General features: G+C 42.5%; 1 protein-coding gene and 1 long non-coding RNA gene across 10 annotated transcripts in view; one reads left to right on the top strand and one right to left on the bottom strand.

The window, feature by feature from the left end:
- Window positions 1–12790, bottom strand: part of MTERF1 (mitochondrial transcription termination factor 1) — a 232828-nt gene extending 220038 nt beyond the window's left edge. The window contains exons 1-4 of one of the 9 annotated variants that reach the window (XM_051852996.2): window positions 12678–12790; window positions 12146–12207; window positions 8260–8391; window positions 3328–6842 (exon numbers count right to left, since the gene is read on the bottom strand). In XM_051852996.2, the coding sequence (XP_051708956.1) occupies window positions 5679–6821 (1143 nt within the window). In that variant the 5' untranslated portion in view covers window positions 6822–6842; window positions 8260–8391; window positions 12146–12207; window positions 12678–12790 and the 3' untranslated portion in view covers window positions 3328–5678. Of the gene's footprint in view, window positions 1–3327; window positions 6843–8259; window positions 8392–12145; window positions 12208–12677 lie in introns of those variants that run through there. The other 8 variants (XM_070059822.1, XM_051852997.2, XM_070059823.1 and 5 more) reach the window with 8 other exon arrangements.
- A 47-nt stretch (window positions 12791–12837) lies between these two features.
- Window positions 12838–24204, top strand: LOC138845815 (uncharacterized). The gene is made up of 3 exons (XR_011382991.1): window positions 12838–13386; window positions 13896–13967; window positions 23643–24204. It is a non-coding gene; the product is annotated as an uncharacterized lncRNA (long non-coding RNA).
- The last annotated feature ends 874 nt before the right edge of the window (window positions 24205–25078 follow it).

Genomic DNA, 25078 nt, shown 5'->3' with positions numbered 1-25078 from the left:
TCCCTGATTTAAATAAGTGAAAAAAAAAACCCTTTGTGAACTAACAGCAAAAGGATGATTCCTCAACCTCATTATAAATAGGTTAGCTGAGACTTTTTTTTTTTGTATTGTTCAAAGGTTTTCACGATGATTCTAGATTATTAAAGGATAAATGAAAATAAGCAAAATACAGATGACCTGGCGCCTTCCCCAACTCCTCAAAATGGATCCTATCAACGCCTGGTCCTGTACCAGGTTCCTGAGGTACTGAGGAATAAATTAGGGAGTAATGAATAGTCTCAGTTAGGGATATGCTGGCCAGTCTAGAGCACCTATCTCCCAAGCTACTTGGTGGCCCATCAGACCCAGGGCCTCATCCCCACAGGGTTTGTAGCTAGGGTCCTGCCATCAGCAGATTCTCTCCTAGATCTCCACCAGATCATTCTGGCTATAGAATATGGGACATTACAGTCTAACAAGAAGAGAACCAATTTCCAAGTATTTTTACATGAAAACCATATGATTAGATATTCAGTCAGACCATGTACTTACTCCTAGCCTTAGAAATAAATATTCAAGGGGATTACTAATAAATCCAATAAATGCTTTTTTTTTCTTGACAGGCAGAGTTAGACGGTGAGAGAGACAGAGAGAAAGGTCTTCCTTTTTCCATTGGTTCATCCCCCAAGTGGCCGCTACAGCCAGCGCGTTGCGGCCAGCGTGTTGTGGCCAGTGCGCTGCGCAGATCCGAAGCCAGGAGTCAGATGCTTCTCCTGGTCTCCCATGCGGGTGCAAGGCCCAAGCACTTGGGCCACAGCAGAAAGCTGGACTGGAAGAGGAGCAACCGGGACAGAACCCGGTGCCCCAACCGGGACTAGAACCTGGGGTGCCAGCACCACAGGTGGAGGATTAGCCTAGTGAGCCGCGGTGCCGGCCCAATAAATGCTTTTATAATATATACTTACTCATTTTCATTTCTACCTGTTAAATGCACAAGGGAAAAACATTTACCTTTTTAATCTTTGATACTGTCCCAACCTCTTAAGAGTTATCAGAAATTTCTCAAGTTTATGCCAGTAATTTAGAGTGTACAGATTTTTTTTTTAAATGAAGTTTCATGGACCCATCTGACATTTGAAGAACAGCAAAATGCAGTATTCTTTATCATTTACATTTTCTAGAGCAAAATTTTAATTTATAAATCTATCAGGGGTGAATGTTGGCCACTTGGGACAACTATATCCCATACCAGTGTGCTAGGGTTTGATCCCAACTTCCTGCTCATGTGCACCCTGGGAGGCAGCAAATGATGGCTCAAGATTTAGGCCCCTGCCACCCATACGAGGGACCTGGATTAGGTTCCTGGCTCCAGGCTCTGGCCTCAGTCCAGCTCTAGTCATTGCAGGCATTTGAGTAGAAAGCCTGCAGATGGAGGAAACTTGCGCTCTAATAAAAAGTATGTCAAAGATGGAAAAAAGTAGAATACATAACACTATGGAATACTGAAATAACACAGGCAGAACTGTCTAAAATAATTAATACACTCAAACTTACTTGCTCTGGTCAACTGTTAAGAGACAAACTAGAGAAATTATCCAAATCATAAAATTTCATGCAATCATTAAAAACCAAGTTACAGGCAAATAATTGATTCTGTAACTAATTACTAAAGAATACTTAATATGTTCATATATATTAAGAAAAGCAATTTATAAAATACAGTTTGGGGGCCGGTGCTGTAGAGCAGCAGGTTAAAGCCCTGGCCTTTCAGGACATCCCATATGGGCGCCAGTTCTAGTCCCGGCTGCTCCTCTTCCAATCCAGCTCTCTGCTATGCCCTGGGAAAACAGTAGATGGTCCAAGTGTTTGGGCCCCTGCACCCACATGAGAGACCCAGAAGAAGCTCCTGGCTCCTGGCTTCAGATCGGTGCAGCTCCAGCTGTTGCAGCCATCTGGGGAGTGAACCAGTGGATAGAAGACCTCACTCTCTGTCTCTCTCTCTGTAACTCTTGCAAATAAAAAGAAATAAATCTTAAAAAAAAAATAACATACAGTTTGATTTTTTTTTTTTTTTTTTTTTGACAGGCAGAGTGGACAGTGAGAGAGAGAGACAGAGAGAAAGGTCTTCCTTTGCCGTTGGTTCACCCTCCAATGGCAGCTGCGGCCAGCGCACCGCGCTGATCCGATGGCAGGAGCCAGGTGCTTCTCCTGGTCTCCCATGGAGTGCAGGGCCCAAGTACTTGGACCATCCTCCACTGCACTCCCTGGCCACAGCAGAGAGCTGGCCTGGAAGAGGGGCAACCGGGACAGAATCCGACGCCCCGACCGGGACTAGAACCGGGTGTGCCGGCGCCGCAAGGCGGAGGATTAGCCTAGTGAGCCGTGGCGCCGGCTAAGTTTGATCTCAAATATATGTGGCTATTTCCAAAGTTCATAGAAAATTCACATTATCTTTTCACTCCACTTTCCACAAACCTGGTAAATTATCCTCATATATGTCACAAAGCTATTAATATTTTATCCATGTATAGCTACATTCTGCACAGAAAAACAACAGGATCACCAAAATGTTATTTCTGAGTAATAAGATTATAACATTTTTGTGTGATTTTACATTTTTCTCATTATAAACACAGATTTTTCTTTTCACTAATTACAAAAAATTTTTACAATTCAATTTTTTTTAAGATTTATTTATTTTAAAGGCACAGTTACATAGGGAGAGTGAGAGAGAGAGATCTTTTATCTACTGGTTCACTCCCCTAAATGGCTGCAATGGCCAGGGTGGACCAGGAGTTAGCAAGGAGCCAAGAGCCAGGAGCCAAGAGCTTCCTCCAGGTCTCCCACATGGGTGAAGGGGCCCAAGCACTTGGGCTATTTTCCATTGCTTTCCCAGGCACATCAACAGGGAGCTGGATCAGAAGCGGAGCAGCTGAGACTCCAATTGGCAGCCATATGGAATGCCGGCATTACAGGCAGCAGCTTAACTCATTATACCACAAAGCTAGTCCCCAATTCAATTTTTAAAATAAAGAATCGACTATGCCTCAATCAGACTCAAACCTTAAAGTATGACATGTCAATCTTCCCTGACAGGCGTCATCCACTTGTTTCTCCCAAGTTGTCCCTTCCCAAACCCCCACCACCCAGCAGTCAAGTGCTTTATTCTACTGTTTGCCCAGTCTCCCTGGGCACTTGCAACTACTGTTGGTACACTATTTCTCTACAGCCCAGGCAACAGTCTCACAATGTGCTGACTCCGCCTATCTCTCTCAAGTTCTTTAGTAAGAGTCCAAAGCAATACCTCAGAAAATACTCTACAAACCAGAAGACTTAAAGAAGCACAAGTTTTTAACTACAACAAGAAAATTTATTCCCATCACTACCATATCCATACAATGGAATATTATTTGGCAAATAGGAGTCATTGGTGATATGTGCCACATGGATGAACCTTGAAAACATTAGGCTCACTGAAAAAAGTCAGACTCAAAAGACCACATATTGCATGAGTCCATTTAAATGATATGTCCAGAATATGCATATTTAAGAAGATACACTTTGCTTGGGACTACCAGGGTAGGAGGCAAATAACGGAAATTGATTGTTAACAGGCACCAATTTGGGGGGGGGGGGCACATGTTCTAAAATTAGACTGGGACAATGGTTGTACCCCTGTCAACATTTTTAAAAAGGAAATGTGTATTTAAAATGGTGAATCGCATGGCACATGAATTATCTATCAATAAAACTGGTAAAATACTATTTTAACTTTGTATTACCACTACCATTGAATAAATAGCTATGAGTACTATGTGCAAGGAAGTGACCCTGTTATCACTTTAATCCTACCAGCACTGGAAGATCAATTTTCAGTCTTACAGATGAGAAAACAAGTTCAGTGAAGCTAAAATATTTAAGCAAAGTTAGAGTTACAGATATTTTCCAGATATAGCACTCTACAGAAATGATCCCAAAGCTCAAGAGATAAGTATAATAAAAATATCATTGAATATACAAACAACAATGAGTATACAAACAACCTTAGGAAGGCAAGCATTTTATTTCCATCACTAACAGGCATTATTTTTTTTATTTTGAGGCATCACTGAAAGCAAATAAGGTTTAAGACAGAGCACAGGGGCTAGCGCTGTGGTGTAGCATGTAAAGCTGCCAGCTCAGAGCCAGCATCCCATATGGGCACCGGTTCAAGTCCCAGCAGCTCTACTTCTGACCAGCTCTCTGCTATGGCCTGGGAAAGCAGCAGAAGATGCCCCAAGTCTTTGGGCCCCTGCACCCACGTGGGAAGACCCAGAAGATCCTGGCTCCTGGCTTCAGATCTGCATTGCTCCAGCCATTGCAGCTAACTGGGGAGTGGACCAGCAGATTAAGACCTACCTCCTACCTACCTCTCTCTGTGTGTGTGTGTGTGTGTGTGTGTGTTAACTCTTTCAAATAAATAAAATAAAAATCTTAAAAAAAAAAAAAAAAAAAAGACTGAGCACCATTAGATAACTTAATTCAACATTTACATCCAGAAAAAAAAAATGCCTCTAGAAAATAACCAAAATCATGGGGCCGGCACTGTGGCGCAGAGGGTTAACACCCTGGCCTGAAGCGCCGGTATCCCAATATGGGCACCAGTTCGAGACCCGGCTGCTCCACTTCCAATCCAGCTCTCTGCTGTGGCCTGAGAAAGCAGTAGAAGATGGCCCAAGTGCTTGGGCCCCTGCACCCACGTGGGAGACCAAGAGGAAGCTCCTGGCTCCTGGTTTCAGATCAGCGCAGCTCCAGCCGTTGCGGCCAACTGGGGAGTGAACCATCAGATGGAAGACTCTCTCTCTCTCTCTCTCTCTCTGTCTCTCTGTCTCTCTCTACCTCTCCTCTGTGTGGCTCTTTCAAAAAAAGAATCTTAAAAAAAAAAAAAAAAGACAAAGTAGTGGACCTTTATTCTATCACATCACTGTCTCCTTTTGCCTTTTTTCTTTTAAGGATCCAAATGATTACACTAGCCCACCAAATAAACTCCCCATCTCAAATCTCCCAAACCGAACATTTTAACTTAATCACATATTCAATATAACATAACATATTCACAGTTTCTAGGGATTAAGATATTGATATTTTTATGCTGCCATTATTCTGCCTACCACAATTACTCTTGTATTTTTAAAGAAATCAGGATGTATCCACAGTAAATTGTGGTGGGTAAGGAGTGGGAAGATGTACACTGGTGGGTGCAATGGAGAATGTGGGATGAAAAATACCTATTTTGTCATATTTTTACAATTTTTACTGGCATTAAACTTTGAAGATGAGCCATAATTAGGCACATAACAGAAGAAACAAGCTGTCACTCAAAATTATGAGAGAATACTAAACTACCTAAAGAAACTGTCAATTTTTCAATCTACACAGAAAACGACAAAAGTTTACTTTGTACTTTCTTTCTGTACATTGTTCTGTTAAGGCACTCCATCAGGAACTTGCACTTCATGGCAGCCATGACCTGTATCTCATGATGGGATGTTGCATTTCACATTTGAGCATACCAACCATGAATTTTTATGAACCTACAATACAAAGTATGCATAGGATCATTATGTGTCTGTGATTAATAAACCATATCTCTCCTTTTTAAAAAGCCCATATTCAAATGAAATATAATTACATTAAAAGACTGAAAATTCCCCAGCATTCTATCCATTTAACTTTTTCAATTTAGCTTTATATCTTTTCTGACTCCAAGACAGAAGATTGATATTTGATGTCCTCAAGTCATAGCCAGCATGTATCAGTTCTTTGATTCGGCTTTGTAAAGTACTTATGCTTGAATCTAGAACTCGAGGATTTTCAATTATTTGTGAAATGCTAATTTTTTCTTCTATGAGGCAGTCTATTTTAGCATTAAACTTTTTCTCTGTCAAGAAAATCATATCAGGATAGCTTAAGACAAACTTCTGTACCTCTTCTTCAGTACATCCAAGAGAAAACAGCTTCTCTTTGATATTTGTGTAGTTTCTTTTGGCACAGTCATTGGAGAGGTCTAGGATTTCAGCTCCTGGACCACATATCAGAACCAGCAGTTCCTCACCGTTCAAGTTGAAAGTTGACTGTAAAAATTCAATGTTAGCTTTCACCCGCTTGGTGCTCTGAATTAAGATGAAAGGGTTTTTAGAAATTATCTTCCTGACAAATTCTGCAGGATCATTGTGACCCAAGGACAAACAGACTTCCTGTAAAAGTTTAACCATCTGTTTATTCAGTTCAAGGCTATTGGAGAAGGTACGAGGGGCACTAGTCAACAATCGACAAAGACATTTGCGGGTCAATCCAACTGAGTACAGGAACTTTATATTATTCTCTAAGTTTAGGTTGTTATCGGAGCGAAAAAAGGACTCAGGAGAACGTTCCAAAATATGTACAATTTCAAGGTCTGATGTCATAATCTTCCTCCATATATCCCACCGTTTTGAAAGACTGTCAGGAGTGCGTGTGATGGCCCGTGGATATCGTGATATGATGCTGGCTATCACTTCTTTGCTAGCTCCCTTGGAGAGAAGGAACATCTTCAGGTCCTGCTCATTAGTAACCATCCTATTAAAGACTCCAGGCTGTCGTTTCCTTGCCATGTCAATGTCTACTCCCATCATGAGTAAGTTGTTCAGTAGGTCCTCATTCTCCAAAGGCTGGCCGTCTCCATTATGACACTTTCCACTAAAATGCCTCAATGACACGGATTTAAAGAGAAATTCTACTGAAAATGGAATCATCCAACATCTTGAACCAAAGAGAAAATTAGTTCTCATACACCAGAGGTTTCTTGATGCCATAATGGTCATGGAGCCAAACCTTTTGGAATGCTGTATAATAAAACAAAACATATTGTATAAATGCATGTGTTAAACAGCTAAAATACTATACTGTGACCCTGCAAGCATCATGGTTATTTCAATAAGAAAATACTTAGACCTACAGCTCTTCTGGGGCTGTGGTGACAAATAAGCCATCCACTCACTCACTGCTTCCACTGATTATCTGTGGTCACAAAGTTGCCTCCACTTTTAATACAAGGAAAAGCAGGATGTCACCATCACTGCCCCAAAATTATCCTTTCTTTTATCTTGCTCTTGTAATTTGGCCTTGCCTACCTTGGCCACTCAAAACCAAGTGTCCATCTCTACCTCTGGTTTCCAAACATTTGGCTTACTCCTAAAAACTGATGCTTTCACTTCTGTCTTATCTCCCAAATTCCCAGATCTTTGACATTGCCCTGCCCACAACTAGACTTGTTTCTGGCCTCTGGTTCTCAAACTCTAAACCAGCCTGCAAACCAACACCTCAGACTACCTAGTTTCCATCTTAAATAGCTTTTTCCAGAATCATGATGCCCTTTTGCTATCATTAGAGCAATTCTTGGCTTGTATGAACCTCTGGTCCACAGTTCCTGACCCCAGTCTCACTCAGTCTAGTCAATTGCTCCTTTGGTGTAACAGCAATTCCAAACCCATCTTCATCTTCAAAATGATCTGGTTGAGCTATATAATTTACATAGTCCATTACATGTGGAACTGTGCTGAGGTGGCATGTAAACATTAAAATGTTGCGTTTACCATTCTCCTCACCCCTTCATCATATCACACAAGGCTAACCCAGGGCTGTCTGCACCTGTCTGTGCAGCACTTAACAATGTCCAGCTTCCAACAAGCGACTAAAACCTCAATTATTTCCTTGATTATTTACAAATAAGTATAAAATTATAAACTTTTATATGATTATAACCATACCTACTGGGTATCTCCATTTATAGAATGGATTTTATGAAAAAAGTAACAGAAAAGGTTTTCTTCAGTTATTCAGCCTATCAAAGGATTTGTTCGTAAGTCGCTTGCAGTCTAAGTCATGTAACAGAGCACATGCATTTAAAAAAAAAAAAAAAAACAAAAAAACTCTATTTTCTCCTTTTCAGAATATGTAAGTGTGACAAACTTAGCTCTTGATTTCTAATTACTTACAGTGAAGTCTTACTCGGAGGAGGCATTTCCCTCGTTCCCTCTCCTAATTAAGTATAAAAAGGAAAACAGAGGCCGGCGCCACAGCTCACTAGGCTAATCCTCCGCCTTGCGGCGCTGGCATACCTGGTTCTAGTCCCGGTCGGGGTGCCGGATTCTGTCCCGGTTGCCCCTCTTCCAGGCCAGCTCTCTGCTGTGGCCAGGGAGTGCAGTGGAGGATGGCCCAAGTGCTTGGGCCCTGCACCCCATGGGAGACCAAGAGAAGTACCTGGCTCCTGCCATCGGATCAGCGCGGTGCGCCGGCTGCAGCATGCCGGCCGCGGTGGCCACTGGAGGGTGAACCAACAGCAAAGGAAGACCTTTCTCTCTGTCTCTCTCTCTCTCTAACTGTCCACTCTGCCTGTCAAAAAAAAAAAAAAAGGAAAACAGAGAGATGGCGACAACCCACCACTAACATTTTGGGCACTTACAGTTCCTTCAATATCAATTTCAAAGAAAGCCTTTTTGTGTCTATCCTTTCCCTTGCTCTAATTTTAACAAAACTTTGCATTACTCCTGAAGGCTTAGAACCTTCCTGTGGCTCACATAATCTGCAAACTCTGAAATAATTGAGAAATGATTCCAAAATACAAACTCAAGTAACAGTCCACCTCAAATGCAAAACACTCAAAAGTTAATGTCAAAAACAGAGGCACGTTTTAGATTGATCTGTGCCCTCCTGAGCTCACTATACTATACTTCTTCATAATACCACATATGCTTCCCAAAATGCATGAATTAAGAAACTTAAAAATAACATCTCCTGACTAAATATTCTTTGCCTTGCACACAGCTCAACAGGCTGCTCTTTTCCAGATGCTCAAGAGTGACCTCTACTGGTTAACAGGACAGAACATGGCCTCTGGCTGACCACTGCTTTTTAAAAGAACAGTGTAAATCAATCCAACAGGATGTGGGGAAAAGAAGGAGTAAAACTATGATTTATATTTGTCTCAGCCTTTGAAAATTTCCACTTTTTAAATATGTTTTACAATGTAAACAATATAACAGTAAAGATACGGAATAATCAACAAATAAATACAGAACATATTGGAAGTATATTTATAAACAATTTTTATTGATAGTGCACACACCAAAAAAATTTAGACTACTCCTCCAGACGATGCATTCACCCTCTTATGGTATCAGCATCATGATAAACAAAGCTGAACTTTCAACAGAAATTCTACTAATGATAAACTAAGTAAAAACATTTCACAAAATTCTCAATGAAAAAGTAACAAATCTATTAAGGTTTCTCCTAAATCTGTCACAAGTAGATTTTACATCTTTGTGTAAACTTATTCTCCATGAGACTAACCTCCACATAAATTAACATGCCCAAAATCTGACTATATTTCCCGGCCCCCAAACTACTCCTCCTCTGATTAATGATATCACTTTCACCATCGTAAGAATAACTTGAGAGAAAAATCTAACAGTGAGCTTTGCCTTCATCGTCTTCGGCCTCACCATCAGCAGAATCAGTTATTTTCAGCATCCCTGAAATCCAACCTCTCTACTATTTGTTATTCTCACTCCTGCAAGTCTTCATTCCTCTGTATTACATGTAGAACTGTGCTGAGGTGGCATGTAAACAAACATTAAAATGTTACATTTACCATTCTCCTCACCCCTTCATCATATCACACAAGGTTAACCCAGGGCTGTCTGCACCTGTCTGTGCAGCACTTAACAATGTCCAGCTTCCAGCAAGTGACTAAAACCTCAATTATTTCCTTGATCATTTACAAATGAAGTATAGAATGATAAATTTTCATATGATTATAATCATATAAGCCTGTATTAGCCTTATAACTTGCTTCTCTAACATTAATCACTCAAAACTGCCACCAACTGATTCTTATAAAATAAGATTATGCTTCTCATTCTCTGATTAAAGACCTATTGTAGCTCTCCTCCACAGAGCAAAACCTTCAGGCTGCCTTTCAAGGCCCTCACTGTTGAGTTCTCACTACCTTTCCACTTACCGCTCTTATTCTGAAACCTCACCGTCTGACATCATTGCCTGCAAATCCTCTGACCTACACATCCTTGCCCATTCCAGCTTTTTTTTTCTAGAAAGAACCACCCTTCTGATGCCTACCTATAGCACAAGATCTCACTCAAAAAGACAATCTTCCTTCAAATCTCTAATTTCACCTAAAATACTATTAGTGTGAATCATTTGTTTTATAATAATCTACCACTAAAAATCATAAAATAAGTATTCTGTTTACATAGGAAGAAAAAAGCTGAAATTGGCTTAGAACTGGTTAAGTGGGGCCGGCGCCGTGGCTCAATAGGCTAATCCTCCACCTTGCGGCGCCGGCACACCGGGTTCTAGTCCCGGTTGGGGCGCCGGATTCTGTCCCGGTTGCCCCTCTTCCAGGCCAGCTCTCTGCTGTGGCCAGGGAGTGCAGTGGAGGATGGCCCAGGTGCTTGGGCCCTGCACCCCATGGGAGACCAGGAAAAGCACCTGGCTCCTGGCTCCTGCCATCGGATCAGCGCGGTGCGCCGGCTGCAGCGGCGGCCATTGGAGGGTGAACCAACGGCAAAGGAAGACCTTTCTCTCTCTGTCTCTCTCTCTCACTGTCCACTCTGCCTGTCAAAAATTAAAAAAAAAAAAAAAAAAAAGAACTGGTAAGTGAAACTTGGTCCTGATTATAATACTGAAATGCAATAAATTTACAACCAAAATGGTTTCAGCGGTCTCAGCTGAACCTAAAGTCAATGGTAACTAATAATATCAACAGTTGGTGAAGACAAGTTAATAGGAAACTCCAAAATATTGTTTACTGGAGGGGAATTTGGCATCATGTATCAATCTTAAGTGCTCATATCATATAATACCACATTCCCACTTCTTGAAGACTCTCCAAGGAAATAAAGGGAAAAGAATACACATGTTATGAAAGAAGATACCCATCATAACATTATTTGCTATCACAAAAAAGAACCCCAAGTGGCCAGCAGTAGTACGATTAATAAATTATATATCTTCATGCAATGTAGTATTACAGAGATGCTAAAAAATGAGGCATTCCTATTGCAATAAAATGACAGGCAAGTTATCTTAAGTGACGAACTGCATAACAGTATGAACGGGAAAATATCACTTATATTTAAAAGGGGAGGTGTGAATATATACAGAAAAAGAAGTAGTGGAATAATTGGTATCTCAGAGAATGGGCTAGGTACTACTGGAATATTGGGATTTTATTTAATGAATATGTGTTATTTTTCACACACACACACACACACACACACACAAAAGATAAGTAGGCCCAGGAGTGCAAACAGCAACAGAAAAAAATATTTTACCTATACCTATTTTTCAATTTTTACCGCAAATAAAGAAACTTCAAAAAATGTCAACAATAGCTGAGCTCCACTCAGCATACTCCTAAACATCTAGTAAGGTGAATAAATATCTAAACAGCCTAAGGTAAGAAGGACCAACTGGGGCCGGCGCTGTGGGCAGCGGGTTAACGCCCCGGCATCCCATATGGGCGCCAGTTCAAGACCTGGCTGCTCCACTTCCGATCCAGCTCTCTGTTAGGGCCTAGGAAAGCAGTAGAAGATGGCCCAAGTGCTTGGGCCTTCGCACATGTGTGGGAGACCCAGAAGCAGCTCCTGGCCCCTGTCTTTGAATCCGCACAGCTCCAGCCGTTGAGGCCAATTGGAGAGTGAACCAGCGGATGGAAGGCTCCTGTCTCCCTCTTCCTTCCCCTCTCTCTCTCTCTGCCTCTACTCTCTCTGTGTAACTCTTTCAAATAAATAAATATTTTTTTAAAAAAGTACCAACTTCCTAAACCCACAAATTTTAAAAATAACTCCATGATTGACTTCAATCTCTCTCTCAGATTGAGGTTTCTCTTCGACCAAAACCATTATCCCGAGGACTAATGTCCGGACGGAACAAAGAGGCAGAAAATCCCCGTACTCCGACTTAGGAGGTCCAAGGAATAAAGAGGATCTGTTACCCTCTGCTCCACAACTGGCCTGTTAAAGTGCCATTAACTGAAATGACCGACCACTGGCTCCGGGGTGGTCGTCTTTCGACCTAGCAAACCAAGTTAAGTGTGGAGATCTTACACTGATGCATTTCTCACCTTATTTGTCTTAAGGAAAGAGTACGTTGCATCCCGTCAGAAAGGCCGGAGAACAGCTGTCGCTAGAAATGGCATTTGAAAAAAGAAGACAAAGTATTGTCAGGACTTTGTAATAGGGGATGGAGATGGACCCCCCAGCTAACACTACATAATGTTCTCGCGAGAGGTACTATCTTGTAAACTAAGCACCTTGCGGACAAACGCCCGCGCACCTTGTGAAAAAGAGGCGGAATCAGGAATATGTTTTGTGAAACCAGGGATAACTGTTTCATCAACATTGCGTTACTGAACCCCCACACAGCAACTGAAAGGCGGGAATTCTAAAATGACAAAATCCGTACGCGCGCCGCCTGTCTTCGCCAGCTGAAGCACAGGGCACGCACTCAGGCGAGTGTGCAACTCAAACCCACAGCCATCACGGGAGGCTCGCTCTAGCCCTCTTCCTGCCTCGAGCGCAGCTCTGCAAAGGCCTGCGCTGTACACCAGACTCAACCCTGACCTGCTGCTAAAAAACAAAGAACAAGTAACCAACCCACTTCGGCAGCAAGACTCAAACCTCACCATGAACCGCTCCTATAAGCGGTAGATGGCTTTTACTTCCGCCCCAGGGTCCAGAGCAAGACGAGCGACGGAAGTGGTGAGAACGGACTTCCTGTCTCTGGCCGCGCACAGAGATGACGTTGCAGCTCACCGCCTCCGCGCGGCCGTGCCTCCGCCCTCGGTAGCCTGAGCAAAGGGCCCGGCAGGGGGCGCCAAGAGACAGCTGTGAGCGCGATGAGTCGCACTCCTGATTTGGGAGTTTGGGAGTGTGGGGGATCCACTGCCTGTCCGATTCTTCCAGTAAGAAGGCCGCTGTTATGAACCTGGTGCATGGGTTTTGCCGCCATGCGAATGCACACCTCAGCGTTCGGTGCAGGAAACGCGCTGTGAACTGTCCCGTATTCTCCTTTCATAAACTATCTTGGAAATCCTTCAGTGTGACTCCCCGTGCGGATTTGGGGAATCAGTTCTAGCATGTTCCGACTCACCTGCTTTCAACTTGAATTCAGTTCTGACTCCTTTGAAACTGTGGCGAGTGTAGGCTTTGTGAAGAACGGAACCGAGATAACCTGCACAGCGGATGAGTGTCCATCACCTTAGGGGCATCACCTTAGGCCTCACCTGCCGGTGGTGGGGTGATGGTGATCCTGGGGCGCCTGAGCTCCACTTCAAGACAAGCCTACCGCACCCTCCAGAAGAAAGTTCGTATCTAGATTAGTGAATTGATCATAAAGCTGCCAGGTCACCTCCCAGAGAAACTGCTGGTTTGATCTTTAGAAAAAGAGAGAGTAGGGGAAGGGAGTGTTCTTGATCTCATCAAAAAAAGTCAGAAGCCTAAGAGAATAGTCTGCATCTTGTCTCTATACCAAGGAAACAATTAAGTGTAATTCTCACTCTTTCTCTGAAATTGCTCCTATCTGGTTCGTTGTCTCTTGTTTTGAGTTAATTTTCTGTTCCCTTGGTTTCTAAGAATAAAAATATATCTTAGGGAGTTTGAATTACTAATAATCAGTCTATCTAATAAGTGAAACTATTTATTGCACTTCCTCAGGGTAGGAAAATAATCCTGAACAACTAGAAATGACTTATTCATACATACAAAATGTATGAATATGTGTATATACACTGCTTTACAAGCAATATAAAACAAGTTTTTTCAAGAATCATTAAACTTTAGAGTTTAAAAGTATCTGTGGTTATCATTTTACAGAGAACGTTGAAACCTTAAGAATAGAAGCCTGCAAGGGAATCAAGGGAATGCATGTCTTACAGCCTCTGAACAGTAAGTCTTTTGTGTGTGTGTGTGTGTGTGTGCTTGCTATAGGATTGGATTGCCCCTGTATTGGGTTTCCCCTGATGCCCAATTCAAAATCTCTTCTCATTTACGCCCTTCCTTTCCTGAAAGTTCCACATCTTATGTTGTAACAGTTGGTTCCTGCTTAGGAGAGCTGTTTTGGACCTGAGTCCAAGCTCCTCTGATCAGAACTTACCTCACCAGCATTCCTTCACCAGCTTTCTCCTACCCCATGCATAACTTTCCCCACACTCCTGATGAAGGAGGCAGATTTCAGTTGTATTTCCTGCCTTCCTTGCTGGTCAGTAATGAATCCTTCCTATTCTCTAAAGATTAGTGTCACAGATTATCACTGTGTGCACAATGGTCAGCAGATTTGCAGTGGATCTGCCTCACTCGGTGACATGCAGCATTGATTAGCAAGAGATGTTGCAGGCTTACTGAACAGATATCACTTGGTTTTTAGTGACATCTTGTAGGTAAAGGACACTGGTTCTTTGAAAATAAGTTCCATATATTCCATCTAAAGATTTGATTATGAATATATTTAGATGTATATTATAAGATACTGAATGAACCACAATAAAAGTATAATAGTACGTGGTATGTTATCAATTACATTTTTCTCATATTCTACAGTGATATTTGAAATGTTGACATTGCCTCCAGGAAGACCACTGAGCACTGCCTTGTTGTCATTTATGACGTATTAGAGTAGAAACTATGTTCTCCACTTGTTCATGAACATTTATTGAACACCTGCACATCACAGGCCATGTTTTCAGAGTTGGGCTTCTAGTAGGAAACAAGATAGAACCCTTGCCTTCCTAGACCTTTTGTCCAGTGATAGGTCTCACTTAGCCCAACTATCTGCTCTTCTACATGCTCCCTCCCCCCATCTAACTTCCCCAAGACCACAACTGGTCCAAGTCTCTACTGATCAGATGTTATTAAGAATATGAAGGAGGTTGAAACATTGAGGGCTTAGGATTAGGGAGAAGAACAAAGGCAGACAGAGAAAGATGAAGAAGCAAAGAGGAAATGGGATGAGAGGTAGCACAACATGGTGGATGGGGAGTTTTCCCAAGAGGCTGTTCTAAAGTCTTCATCTTGCTGGGTTTTTATGAAGGCAAAGTTAACTTTTTATGTTAAGTGTGTATTGTCACATGTTATATCTCTTTTATAAGCCCTTTTATTTTCTGAAACAATAGTGATATTGTATGACCTTACCTTGGAAAAACCCAAAAGTCTGTATCAGAGCAATTCCCTCACCCAACCCCTTTTTCACTACTAAAGTCTGTTGCAGCACAGAGACTCTTGAACCCTCTCTTCTTTGTTTCTTTTTTAAAAATATTTATTTATTTATTTGAAAGGCAGAGTTACAGAGAGGCAGGCAGAGGAAGAGGGAGAAAGAGAGAGAGAGAGAGAGAGATCTTCCATCTGCTGGTTCACTCTCCAGATGGCCACAATTGCTGGAGCTGAGCCAACCCAAAGCCAGGAGCCAGGAGCTTCCTCCAGATCTCCCACGCGGGTGCAGGGGCTCAAGGACTTGGGCCATCTTCTACTGCTTTCCCAGGCCATAGCAGAGAGCTGGATCAGAAGTGGAGCAGCCAGGCCCCAAATCATTGCTCATACAGGATGCTGGCAACGAAGGCAGCAGCTTTACCCACTACTCCACAGCACCAGCCCCTGGAACCCTCTCTTCTCAAACTAAACTTAGACACTCAAGAGCTGGGCCAAAAGTTAAGTCCAACCACAGAATCTGTGCTGGATTCACAATCGCCTCTGCCATCTCCTAACTGAGGGTCTGTTTATGCTGCCAAATGTGCCTACCTGATTGGCTGTGTCCCAGAAGTCCGCAGATCCTCAGCTGTGAGCTGGACTGCTCCTCATGTTTGAGTTTCAGCAAACCCAATTACGGTCAAAAAGGAAGTGGCCCACCATTTCGCTCCCCTCCACCCCTAAGTGACAGAACACCACCCACAGACCATGCATTCAAGACAAATGTATCCCCACCCCCAACATCAGCTTCCCTGACAGACCTGCCAACTTCCTGCAGTGGCACTTGAAGGCCCTGCTCCATAATAGCCTGCGTGTCCTGTTTGCGTATGAAAACAAATGAAAGGTCCACACGTGGCTCGAGGCTGCTTTAAGCAGTGCAGTTACTCAGAAAGTGTCAGGTCGTTGACATTTGATTTGTTTGCAAGCAAAAAAGCCACCTCAACTTCCTCCCCTCTCAAAAGCAATTGCAATCTTGGAATTTTAAAGATTTTACTTCTGGCCAACTTTCTTTTCTCTGAAATGTGCCCCACCAGGGTCTAGAAGGAAGACTCCCTGAGTCAGCTTTCCTACTCCCACACTCGTTACCACAAGGGTCTGTGGCAAAGAATTGGAACCTGTCCTGGAGTTTTGTTGATTCCAGACCCAGTATGACCCCAGGTTCCCATGGTAATTGGATCATCCACATCAGCAGCACAGGCGGCCAACAGAAACAGGAGAATCATTTGAGGGCTCATTCAGCCTCATGCGTTAGTATCTTTTGGCTTGTTTGATCACATAGCACCAGGCCTTCAGTCCATTACTGTCGAGTCTTAATCACTGGTAGAGAAGTTTATCTCACCAGAGAGCAGAGGAGCAAAAGTTCACAAAATGAAATAAAATCTTCCTTGTCCAAAGGCAAGCATTTGGCACAGAGGTTAAAATGCCGCTTGGGACACCTAGTTCCCATACTGGAGTGCCTGGTTCAAGTCCAGGCTCCGCTTCCGATCCAGCTTCCTGTTAGTGCCTGCTCTGGGAAGCAGCACTGGGTCCCTGACATCCATGTGAGAGACGCAGACTGAGATCCGGGCTTCTGACTTGGGCCTGGCTCAGCCCCAGCTGCTGTGCACATTTGGAGACTGAGTCAGCAGATGGAAGCACATACTTTCTCTCTCTGCATGTAAACTAAAATGAAAATAGATTTCTAAAAATTTTAATCTTCTTTGTCCAAAACTCTCTTCCTACTTACAGTATGTTTTGAAATTTCCACCTTGAAACATTTGTTCCTTGTTATTTGTACAATGGTAATTTTAAATTGCAAATTTACTTGAAAAAGAAAGCAGAGGCCATCACTGTGGTGCAGAGGGTTAAGCTGCCACCTGTGGCACTGACATCCGCTATGAGCCCCAGTCCTGGTTGCTCCACTTCTGATCCAGCTCCTTGCTAATACACCTGAAAAAACATCAAAACATGGCCCAAGTTCTTGGGTCCCTGACACCCATGCCAGGCTCCTGGCTTCAGCCTGGCCCAGCCCCAAGTGTTGTGGCTATTTGGTGAGTGATCTAGTGATAGAAGATTCTCTCTCTCTCTCTCTCTCTCTCAACTCTGCCTTTCAAATAAACAAATCTTACAAAAAGAAAAAAGCCAACGAGTAAACATGGTAATCCAATAGTCAGCAAACTTTTTCTGTTAAAGGTCAGATAGTAAATATTCTAGGCTTTGCAGGCAACATATTGTCTCTGTTTCAAGTTCCTTTTCTTTCTTTTTTTCCTTTTCTACTTTACAACCCTTTTAAATTGTATAAGCCATTCCTGAACTGAGGACTGACTGATCACCGGCCGTTGTCTGCTGGCACTTTCATTAAAGTATAGTGAGTTACTCACATATAATCGTACCTGAGTTTGTTAACCCACGTGGGTAGTAATTTTAGTAATGGAAGTAGCATCGGAATCCAAGAAGTTGAGCACCAGCACCTGTGATTGTCATCACAAAATGCTGGCATTCAGGGAGAAAAATGTATTTTAATTCACTTTTAAAAAATAAAATCTTTTCAAAGAGACAAAATATTCAGACATAATTCCATCACCTACAAATAACTACTACTTATGTTTTATTTATATTCTTTTTGTTTTATATCCTTCAAAAATATTTCTATACATATAATTCTTTTCTTTGTTCAACTCTATGAGGTAGGTATATTTTTGCAGATGAGAAAACTAAGGCGTAAATGGATTCAGTGACTTTGTCAAGATCCTAAGTTTATATATAGATCTGAATAAGGATTTAAACCCAGGCTGTTGCTTCTAGAAACTATGCTCTTATCCCCTGACTTCTACTGCATTTGAGTTTATACTTATTTGTCACACTTAAAAACCCTTTTTGCCTCAAATATATCCATAAGTCACTCATTTTCTTCTAGTACTTTCATCATTATTTTTCTTGTTTTTCCTTTTTTTTAAAAAGATTTATTTATTTTACTTGAAAGAGTTACACAGAGAGAGGAGAGACAGAGAGAGAGAGAGAGAGAGAGAGGTCTTCCATCCGATGGTTCACTCCCCAATTGGCTGCAACGGCCAGAACTGCGCTGATCCAAAGCCAGGAGCTTCTTCCAGGTCTCCCACATGGATGCAGTGGCCCAAGTCGGGCCATCTTCTACTGCTGTCCCAGGCCATAGCAGAGAGCTGGATGAGAAGTGGAGCAGCCGGGTCTTGAACTAGCACCCATATGGGATGCCGGCGCTTCAGGCCAGGGCTTTAACCTGCTGCGCCACAGCGCCAGCCCCCTTGTTTTTCCTTTAAATCTTTGAATATCTAGATTTTAGTTTAGATTAAGAAATGAAATAGGGCCGGCGCTGCGGCTCACTAGGCTAATCCTCTGCCTTGCAGTGTCGGCACACCGGGTTTTAGTCCCGGTTGGGGCGCCGGATTCTGTCCCGGTTGCCCCTCTTCCAGGCCAGCTCTCTGCTGTAGCCAGGGAGTGCAGTGGAGGATGGCCCAAGTACTTGGGCCCTGCACCCCATGGGAGACCAGGAGAAGCACCTGTCTCCTGCCTTCGGATCAGCGCAGTGCGCTGGCCGCAGCGCGCTGCCTACGGCGGCCATTGGAGGGTGAACCAACAGCAAAGGAAGACCTTTCTCTCTGTCTCTTTCTCTCACTGTCCACTCTGCCTGACAAAAATAAATAAATAAAAATAAAAAAAAAAAGAAATGAAATAGAGATCCTGTTTTATTTCTCTTACATCAATTGTCCTTTTCTACCTTATCATTCTACCTTATCATATACTAAATTACAAAGTAATCTTATTGTAAATTTTTAATGACTATATTCCATTTGTGGAAATTATCACTTAAGGTTCTCTTGTGATTATTGAACTTAAGTATTGATATGAAGAAAGGAAAATGGGTTTCAGCTTTGTATTATGATAATTCTCTTTTTTTTGTTTTTTTGGTTTTTTTTTTTTTTTTTTTTTTTTTTGGACAGGCAGAGTGGACAGTGAGAGAGAGAGACAGAGAGAAAGGTCTTCCTTTTGCCATTGGTTCACCCTCCAATGGCCGCCGCGGCCAGTGTGCTGCGGCTGTCGCACCGCGCTGATCCAATGGCAGGAGTCAGGTACTTCTCCTGGTCTCCCATGGGGTGCAGGGCCCAAGCACTTGGGCCATCCTCCACTGCACTCCCTGGCCACAGCAGAGAGCTGGCCTGGAAGAAGGGCAACCGGGACAAAATCCGGTGCCCCGACCGGGACTAGAACCCGGTGTGCCGGCGCCGCAAGGCGGAGGATTAGCCTAGTGAGCCTCAGCACTGATAATTCTCCTTTATGAACTATTTTTCCCTTAAAAAATAAAGGCCAGGAGAAGAAAGGGATAGGAAAAATTTGATTAAGTGGTAATGAGTTATTGGGAGAAAGGAGAAAGAAGTTCTGGTGTTATCTTGCAGAGTAGGGTGACTATAGACAATTACAATATATTGTATATATTTTTTAAAGATTTATTTGTTTATTTGAAAGGCAGAGTTATAGAGAGGCAGAGGCAGAGAGAGAGAGAGAGAGAGAGAGAAACAGAGACAGAGGTATTCTATCCACTGATTCACTCCCCAAATGACCACAATGGCCAGAGCTGTGTTGATCCAAAGCCAGGAGCCAGGAGCTTCTTTCAGGTCTCCCACACAGGTGCAAGGGCCCAAGCTCTTGGGCCATCTTGTGCCGCTTTCCCAAGCCATAGCAGGTAGCTGAATGGTAAGTGGAGCAGCCAGGACTCGAACCGGCACCCAGATGGGATGCCAGCACTGCAGGCAGCATCTTTATCTGCTACGCCACAGCAATGGCCCCTACTGTATATATTTTTAAAAGCTAGGAAAAAAAGAGGAGACATATGTTTACCCTGATTTGAACATTATATAATCTATATAAATACGTACTAAAACAATCACACGGTACCCCAAAAAGGTGTATAGTTTCTGTGCATCAGTTTAAAGATTAAATTAAAAAACAAAAGCCAAAGATTTAGTTGAGTGTATTTTGGCTCAGTTTTTATAGAAGTGTGAAAAGTGAAATCTGACTTTGAAGAAATATTGCTTAACTTATCCAATCCCCTTATTTATAGATAAGGAAACTGAGGCCCCAAACGGTGATTATTTAGCAAATAATGCTGCTAGTTACTTGGGATTCTTCCCGTTGCAAACAGCAGAAATACAACTCAAAATGCCTCAAGCCAAAAAACAGATTTCTTAACTGAAAGCTAATCATTTACCATCAGTCAGGTGGACATCAGAGAATCAGTGATGCATAAGAAACACTCCTGGGTGAAGTTTGGCACAGTGTTAAGACGTTACTTGGGACACCCACATCCCATATTGGAGTGCCTGGTTCTAGACCTGGCTCCATTTCCGATTCCAGCTTCCTGCTAATGCAGATCGTGGGAGGCAGCAGGTCAGAGCTCAAGGACTTGAGCTGGCTGCTGCTCATGTGGGAGACCCTGATTAAGTTCCTAGCTCCTCACTTCAGCCTGGCCTACACCCAGCTGTTGCAGGCATTTGGGAGATCTTTGGTTCGCTCTCGCGCTCTCTCTCTCTTTCTGCATTTCAAATAAGTTTTTAAAAACTAAATTCTAAGAACACTCCGTGCTCTTGAAAAGTCTAGTGGACATATTTACAGTCTAATATAAAAGAGTTGAACCAGGTGATACCAAAAGTCTCTTCCAGCTCTGAAGTTCTGAGATTCTGTTGAATGGGACATTGCTCTCTTAGTGCCTAAGTGGTCGAGTTTATTTACCAACAACATGGTTCATTTTTCCTCCTATGCTAAGCACTCAAGTGAATGTAAAAAAAAAAAAAAAAAAGTAGGTTCTAATGACTGCTGCCCTTGTTTGGCATTGGGGGAGGCAAGATCAGTGCTGCTTATCAAATAACTACTACAGAGGGAATATAGGGCTGTCTCAAAGCAAAACAACAAGGAACGGGAAGCCTCACTGAGCCCTCCTCATTGTGCTCCTAGCTCCTGTACCTGCTGGATAGCTGGTGTCCTACAGATCCCCATTGACCAGACCCACCAAACATGACTTGTCCCATGCTCCCTTGCCACTTTTACCCTGGAGACGAGTGCTTGACTTTTTCACCTCTTTGTGCCTCATGTCTTTCAGATCTTCATCCTAGCTCCATATTAGCATCACCAAGGGAGTGTTTGAAACATACTGAGGCCCAGCTCTCCATCCCCAGGGATTCTGATTTAATTGGTTTGATATGAGGTCCAAACGTTGGTCTGGCTTTTATTGTTTTGTTTGTTTAGTTTCTAAAATCCCCAGCAGATGATTCTAATGTATAGACAGAATCAAGACCTCTGGCTTTAAAACCAGAGTTGCTCCATTTTCACCTGCTGGTTAAATCTCCAGTCTGGATTCTGAACCCAATTCTGTTTCCATCCAGAGAGAATTCAAGAATTCTTAGGCACAGCAGCTCACCAGCTCAACATTCAGGACCTAATCCCACTGTGGCCTGGTCCCCCATGTCAGTAATTACAGTCTGTTGTTGTTCATGTCATTAGGCCCCTGCCCCGAGGGAACATAAGGGGTGAAGGAAGAGGAAACTGTTGCTGAGCAGGTAAAATAGCAGGTGTGTAATGCTCACCCACTCATTTCAGCCCCAGCCCCTGCTCAAACCATGTTAACGAAGTTAAGGTGTAAACAGCATCACTTAGCAACAGGTGTGAGTAGGAAATCATCTGACCCAGCACCTCTTCAGCCATGCTTATGTTAAGCTGTCAAATATTTCTCTTTATGTCACTACACCCTCTGTTCATGACACCTTACTAACCTCTTTCCCAGAGACTCCTCATCTTTAACTTCTTTCTTTTTTCTCCTTCTTTTAATTTGTGCCCAATTATGTCCAGGATCTTCTCTCCCTTGATCAGCTTTTTATTTTAAAAGAATTATTTTTGTTTTTTTCAAAGACAGAGTTACAGAGAGAGGTAGAGCCAGAGAGAGAGATGTCTTCCATTCTGCTGGTTCACTCCACAGATGACCACAGCAGCCAGGGCTGGGCCGATCCAAAGCCAGGAGCCAGGAGCTTCCTCCAGGTCTTGCACGTGGGTGCAGGGGCCCAAGGAATTGGGCCATCTTCTGTTTTCCCAGGCCATAGCAGAGAGCTGGCTTGGAAGAGGAGCAGCTGGGACCCAAACCGGCACTCATGTGGGATGCCGGTGCCACAGGCTGGGGCTTCAACCCGCTGCGCCACATACCGGCCCCTCTTGATCCATTTTTACAAACCTCCTGCATCATATGACTATAACCATGCATGAGCATGACTGATGTTGTTGGTATCTTTAAGCCAAAGAAATGGGAATCTGTTCCACATTTTTTACAAGTGGAATCTTGATATGAAAATAAAGAACAACCTCTAGAGTCCACAAAAGTGCTGATAAACACTCTTCAGAATTCTCATAAAGGTCAGTATTTTCTTTATTCTTCACATGTGAAACTTTCTCATCAGAACCAGCACCCAGTAGCACAACATCATAACATAAAGATTTTCAATCAGTTTGTCATTTTCTGCATTGACACTTATTTTGCATCAGTTTTCTTTCTCAATATTTTTTCCTTATATTTTTACACCATTTCATTTTGTGGGGTGTCTCAGAACATTCGCACAATCTATAATATTGTTTTCATTGGAACATCTCCAGTACTGACAAAGTTTTGGCACCCAACCATCTGTAAATTGAGGACTGTGGGACTAGAGCTAGCACCCTACTGGGCATCCCTTAACTCAGAAATCTACCTTTGTGGTGTCAGGGGGACAGTCCCTGAGGGTCTCCAAAGGAGAGGGGTGAGTTCGAGGGCTGATTTTAAAGACAGGTGTTTCTGTTGATAAGATCACTTCCCAAGCATCAGTGAGATGAAGGGGTTGCTCTTGTCTTTGTCCCAGCAGAACCTGCTGAATATTATCTTCCTGGTGCCAAGGGGAGTTTCATGACACAGAACCCCTTGTACCCAATTAGGGTGGCAATCTGAAGAAGCAATCCCTATTATAATGCTTAGAACAATTCTCAGAAAAGTGCCTTTAAAATTCTAATATTTTCTAATTAAAGATAAGTGCTCCAAAATATATTCATTTTTTGACATCCAATATAAACCTAAGATTAATTTTATTTCTCTTTTGACCGGGTAATGTGATTCTCTATGAACATCAGCAAAACTCAAAAAAATAAAAGAATTTTCAAATGTCTTTCAGCATATAAAACAATTAAATTTTTCTCTATTGTGTGTTCTGCATTGTCCTTTAGAATATCACAATCAGGATTTGTGATCTGCATGTATTTTTAGTACATATTTAAATTAACCATTGTGAATCAAGTATCCTAAGATCATTTAATTAACTGCCTGCCTTATCTAACTCTCTACTTAAATTTCTTCCCCAGACATATTACTCCTACAGACTGAATTATTCATCTCACCAAGTTTCTAGCCCGTCAAGGTCGCTTGCTTTCTAGCCAGAGTGCTCTTGTGAAAGCAAGTGTCAGCTCAACAAATACTTTCTCTTTTATTAAAAGATAAGAGTAAAGATCCGCTATGTCTAAAAATAGACACTTGGAGCTTAGAATCTGTCAGACCATATGCTGTACAATGCCAAGATCCAGGACACAAAGACATCCTTCTCCTGGGGGTAGGTATTATTACAATCATTCTAGGGGATTAAGTGCCAGCTCTTCTGTGTGAATGTAGTCGTGTAAACATCTTTAGAAGAGAAACAGATATGAATTCCTGGGGAGGGCAAAGGCAAAACATTAGTGAATTAGCACTAATCTCATCTGTGTGCATTTGCACCTATGTTACAAAAATGTGAACTCTTTTGGTGCTCTTAAGATTGTTTTTAGAAAAGTACTTGTTTCTTATCAAGATGTGAGACCATCTTTATACATAAGACAGCAGTTTTTAAAATGCTATAAATGTAATTCATTTTTCTGTATTGAAATCTTATAATTTTTCTGTCAAAGATATCACTTTATTGATTTAAAACTTTAAAACTTCTTTTAAAGATTTTTAATGCATTTTCAAACCTTTTGTCCCTAATCTCTAAATATGTTTTAAGTATATGGTGCCCATCTTATAGTATTTTAAAAGTTTCAGAGGGGCCGGCGCCACGGCTCACTAGACTAATCCTCCGCCTTGCGGCACCGGCACACCGGGTTCTAGTCCCGGTTGGGGCGCTGGATTCTGTCCCGGTTGCTCCTCTTCCAGGCCAGCTCTCTACTGTGGCCCGGGAGTGCAGTGGAGGATGGCCCAAGTGCTTGGGCCCTGCACCCATATGGGAGACCAGGAGAAGCACCTGGCTCCTGCCATCGGATCAGCGTGGTGCGCCAGCCGCAGCGCACCGGCCGTGGCGGCCATTGGAGGGTGAACCAACGGCAAAAGGAAGACCTTTCTCTCTTTCTCTCTCTCACTGTCCACTCTGCCTGTCAAAAAAAAAAAAAAAAAAAGTTTCAGATGGTAGACTCAGCCTCTTCAGAGATGTGATTTCAGTAGAATGCTGGGCAGTCATTCTGAAGCTGTGTACATGGTACACTGGAGCAACGTACCAGTTACCAAATGTAGACACAAGCTAGTCCAGCCTGCAGAGGGGATTCTCTTCGTAACTACCAAATTTCCAATTTTCTTTAGGTTGGAGAGACCCTACCACATTGGTATATTTACAAAACCAAACATGGCAAGCTGAAAGGTAGAAACATCTGTTCTTTGTCAACTAACAAAAGAACTTTAGGCCTTATCGAGTGAAGGAAGGAGTAAGAGGAAATTAAAAGTAATATCACATGGTACATGTCTTCTAGGTCTCAAAATTTCATTTCTGTTAGTATTC

This window comes from Oryctolagus cuniculus, chromosome 16, assembly GCF_964237555.1.
Source record: "Oryctolagus cuniculus chromosome 16, mOryCun1.1, whole genome shotgun sequence".
Lineage (NCBI taxonomy): Eukaryota > Metazoa > Chordata > Mammalia > Lagomorpha > Leporidae > Oryctolagus > Oryctolagus cuniculus.
This window is presented reverse-complemented; position numbering and strand designations above follow the sequence as displayed.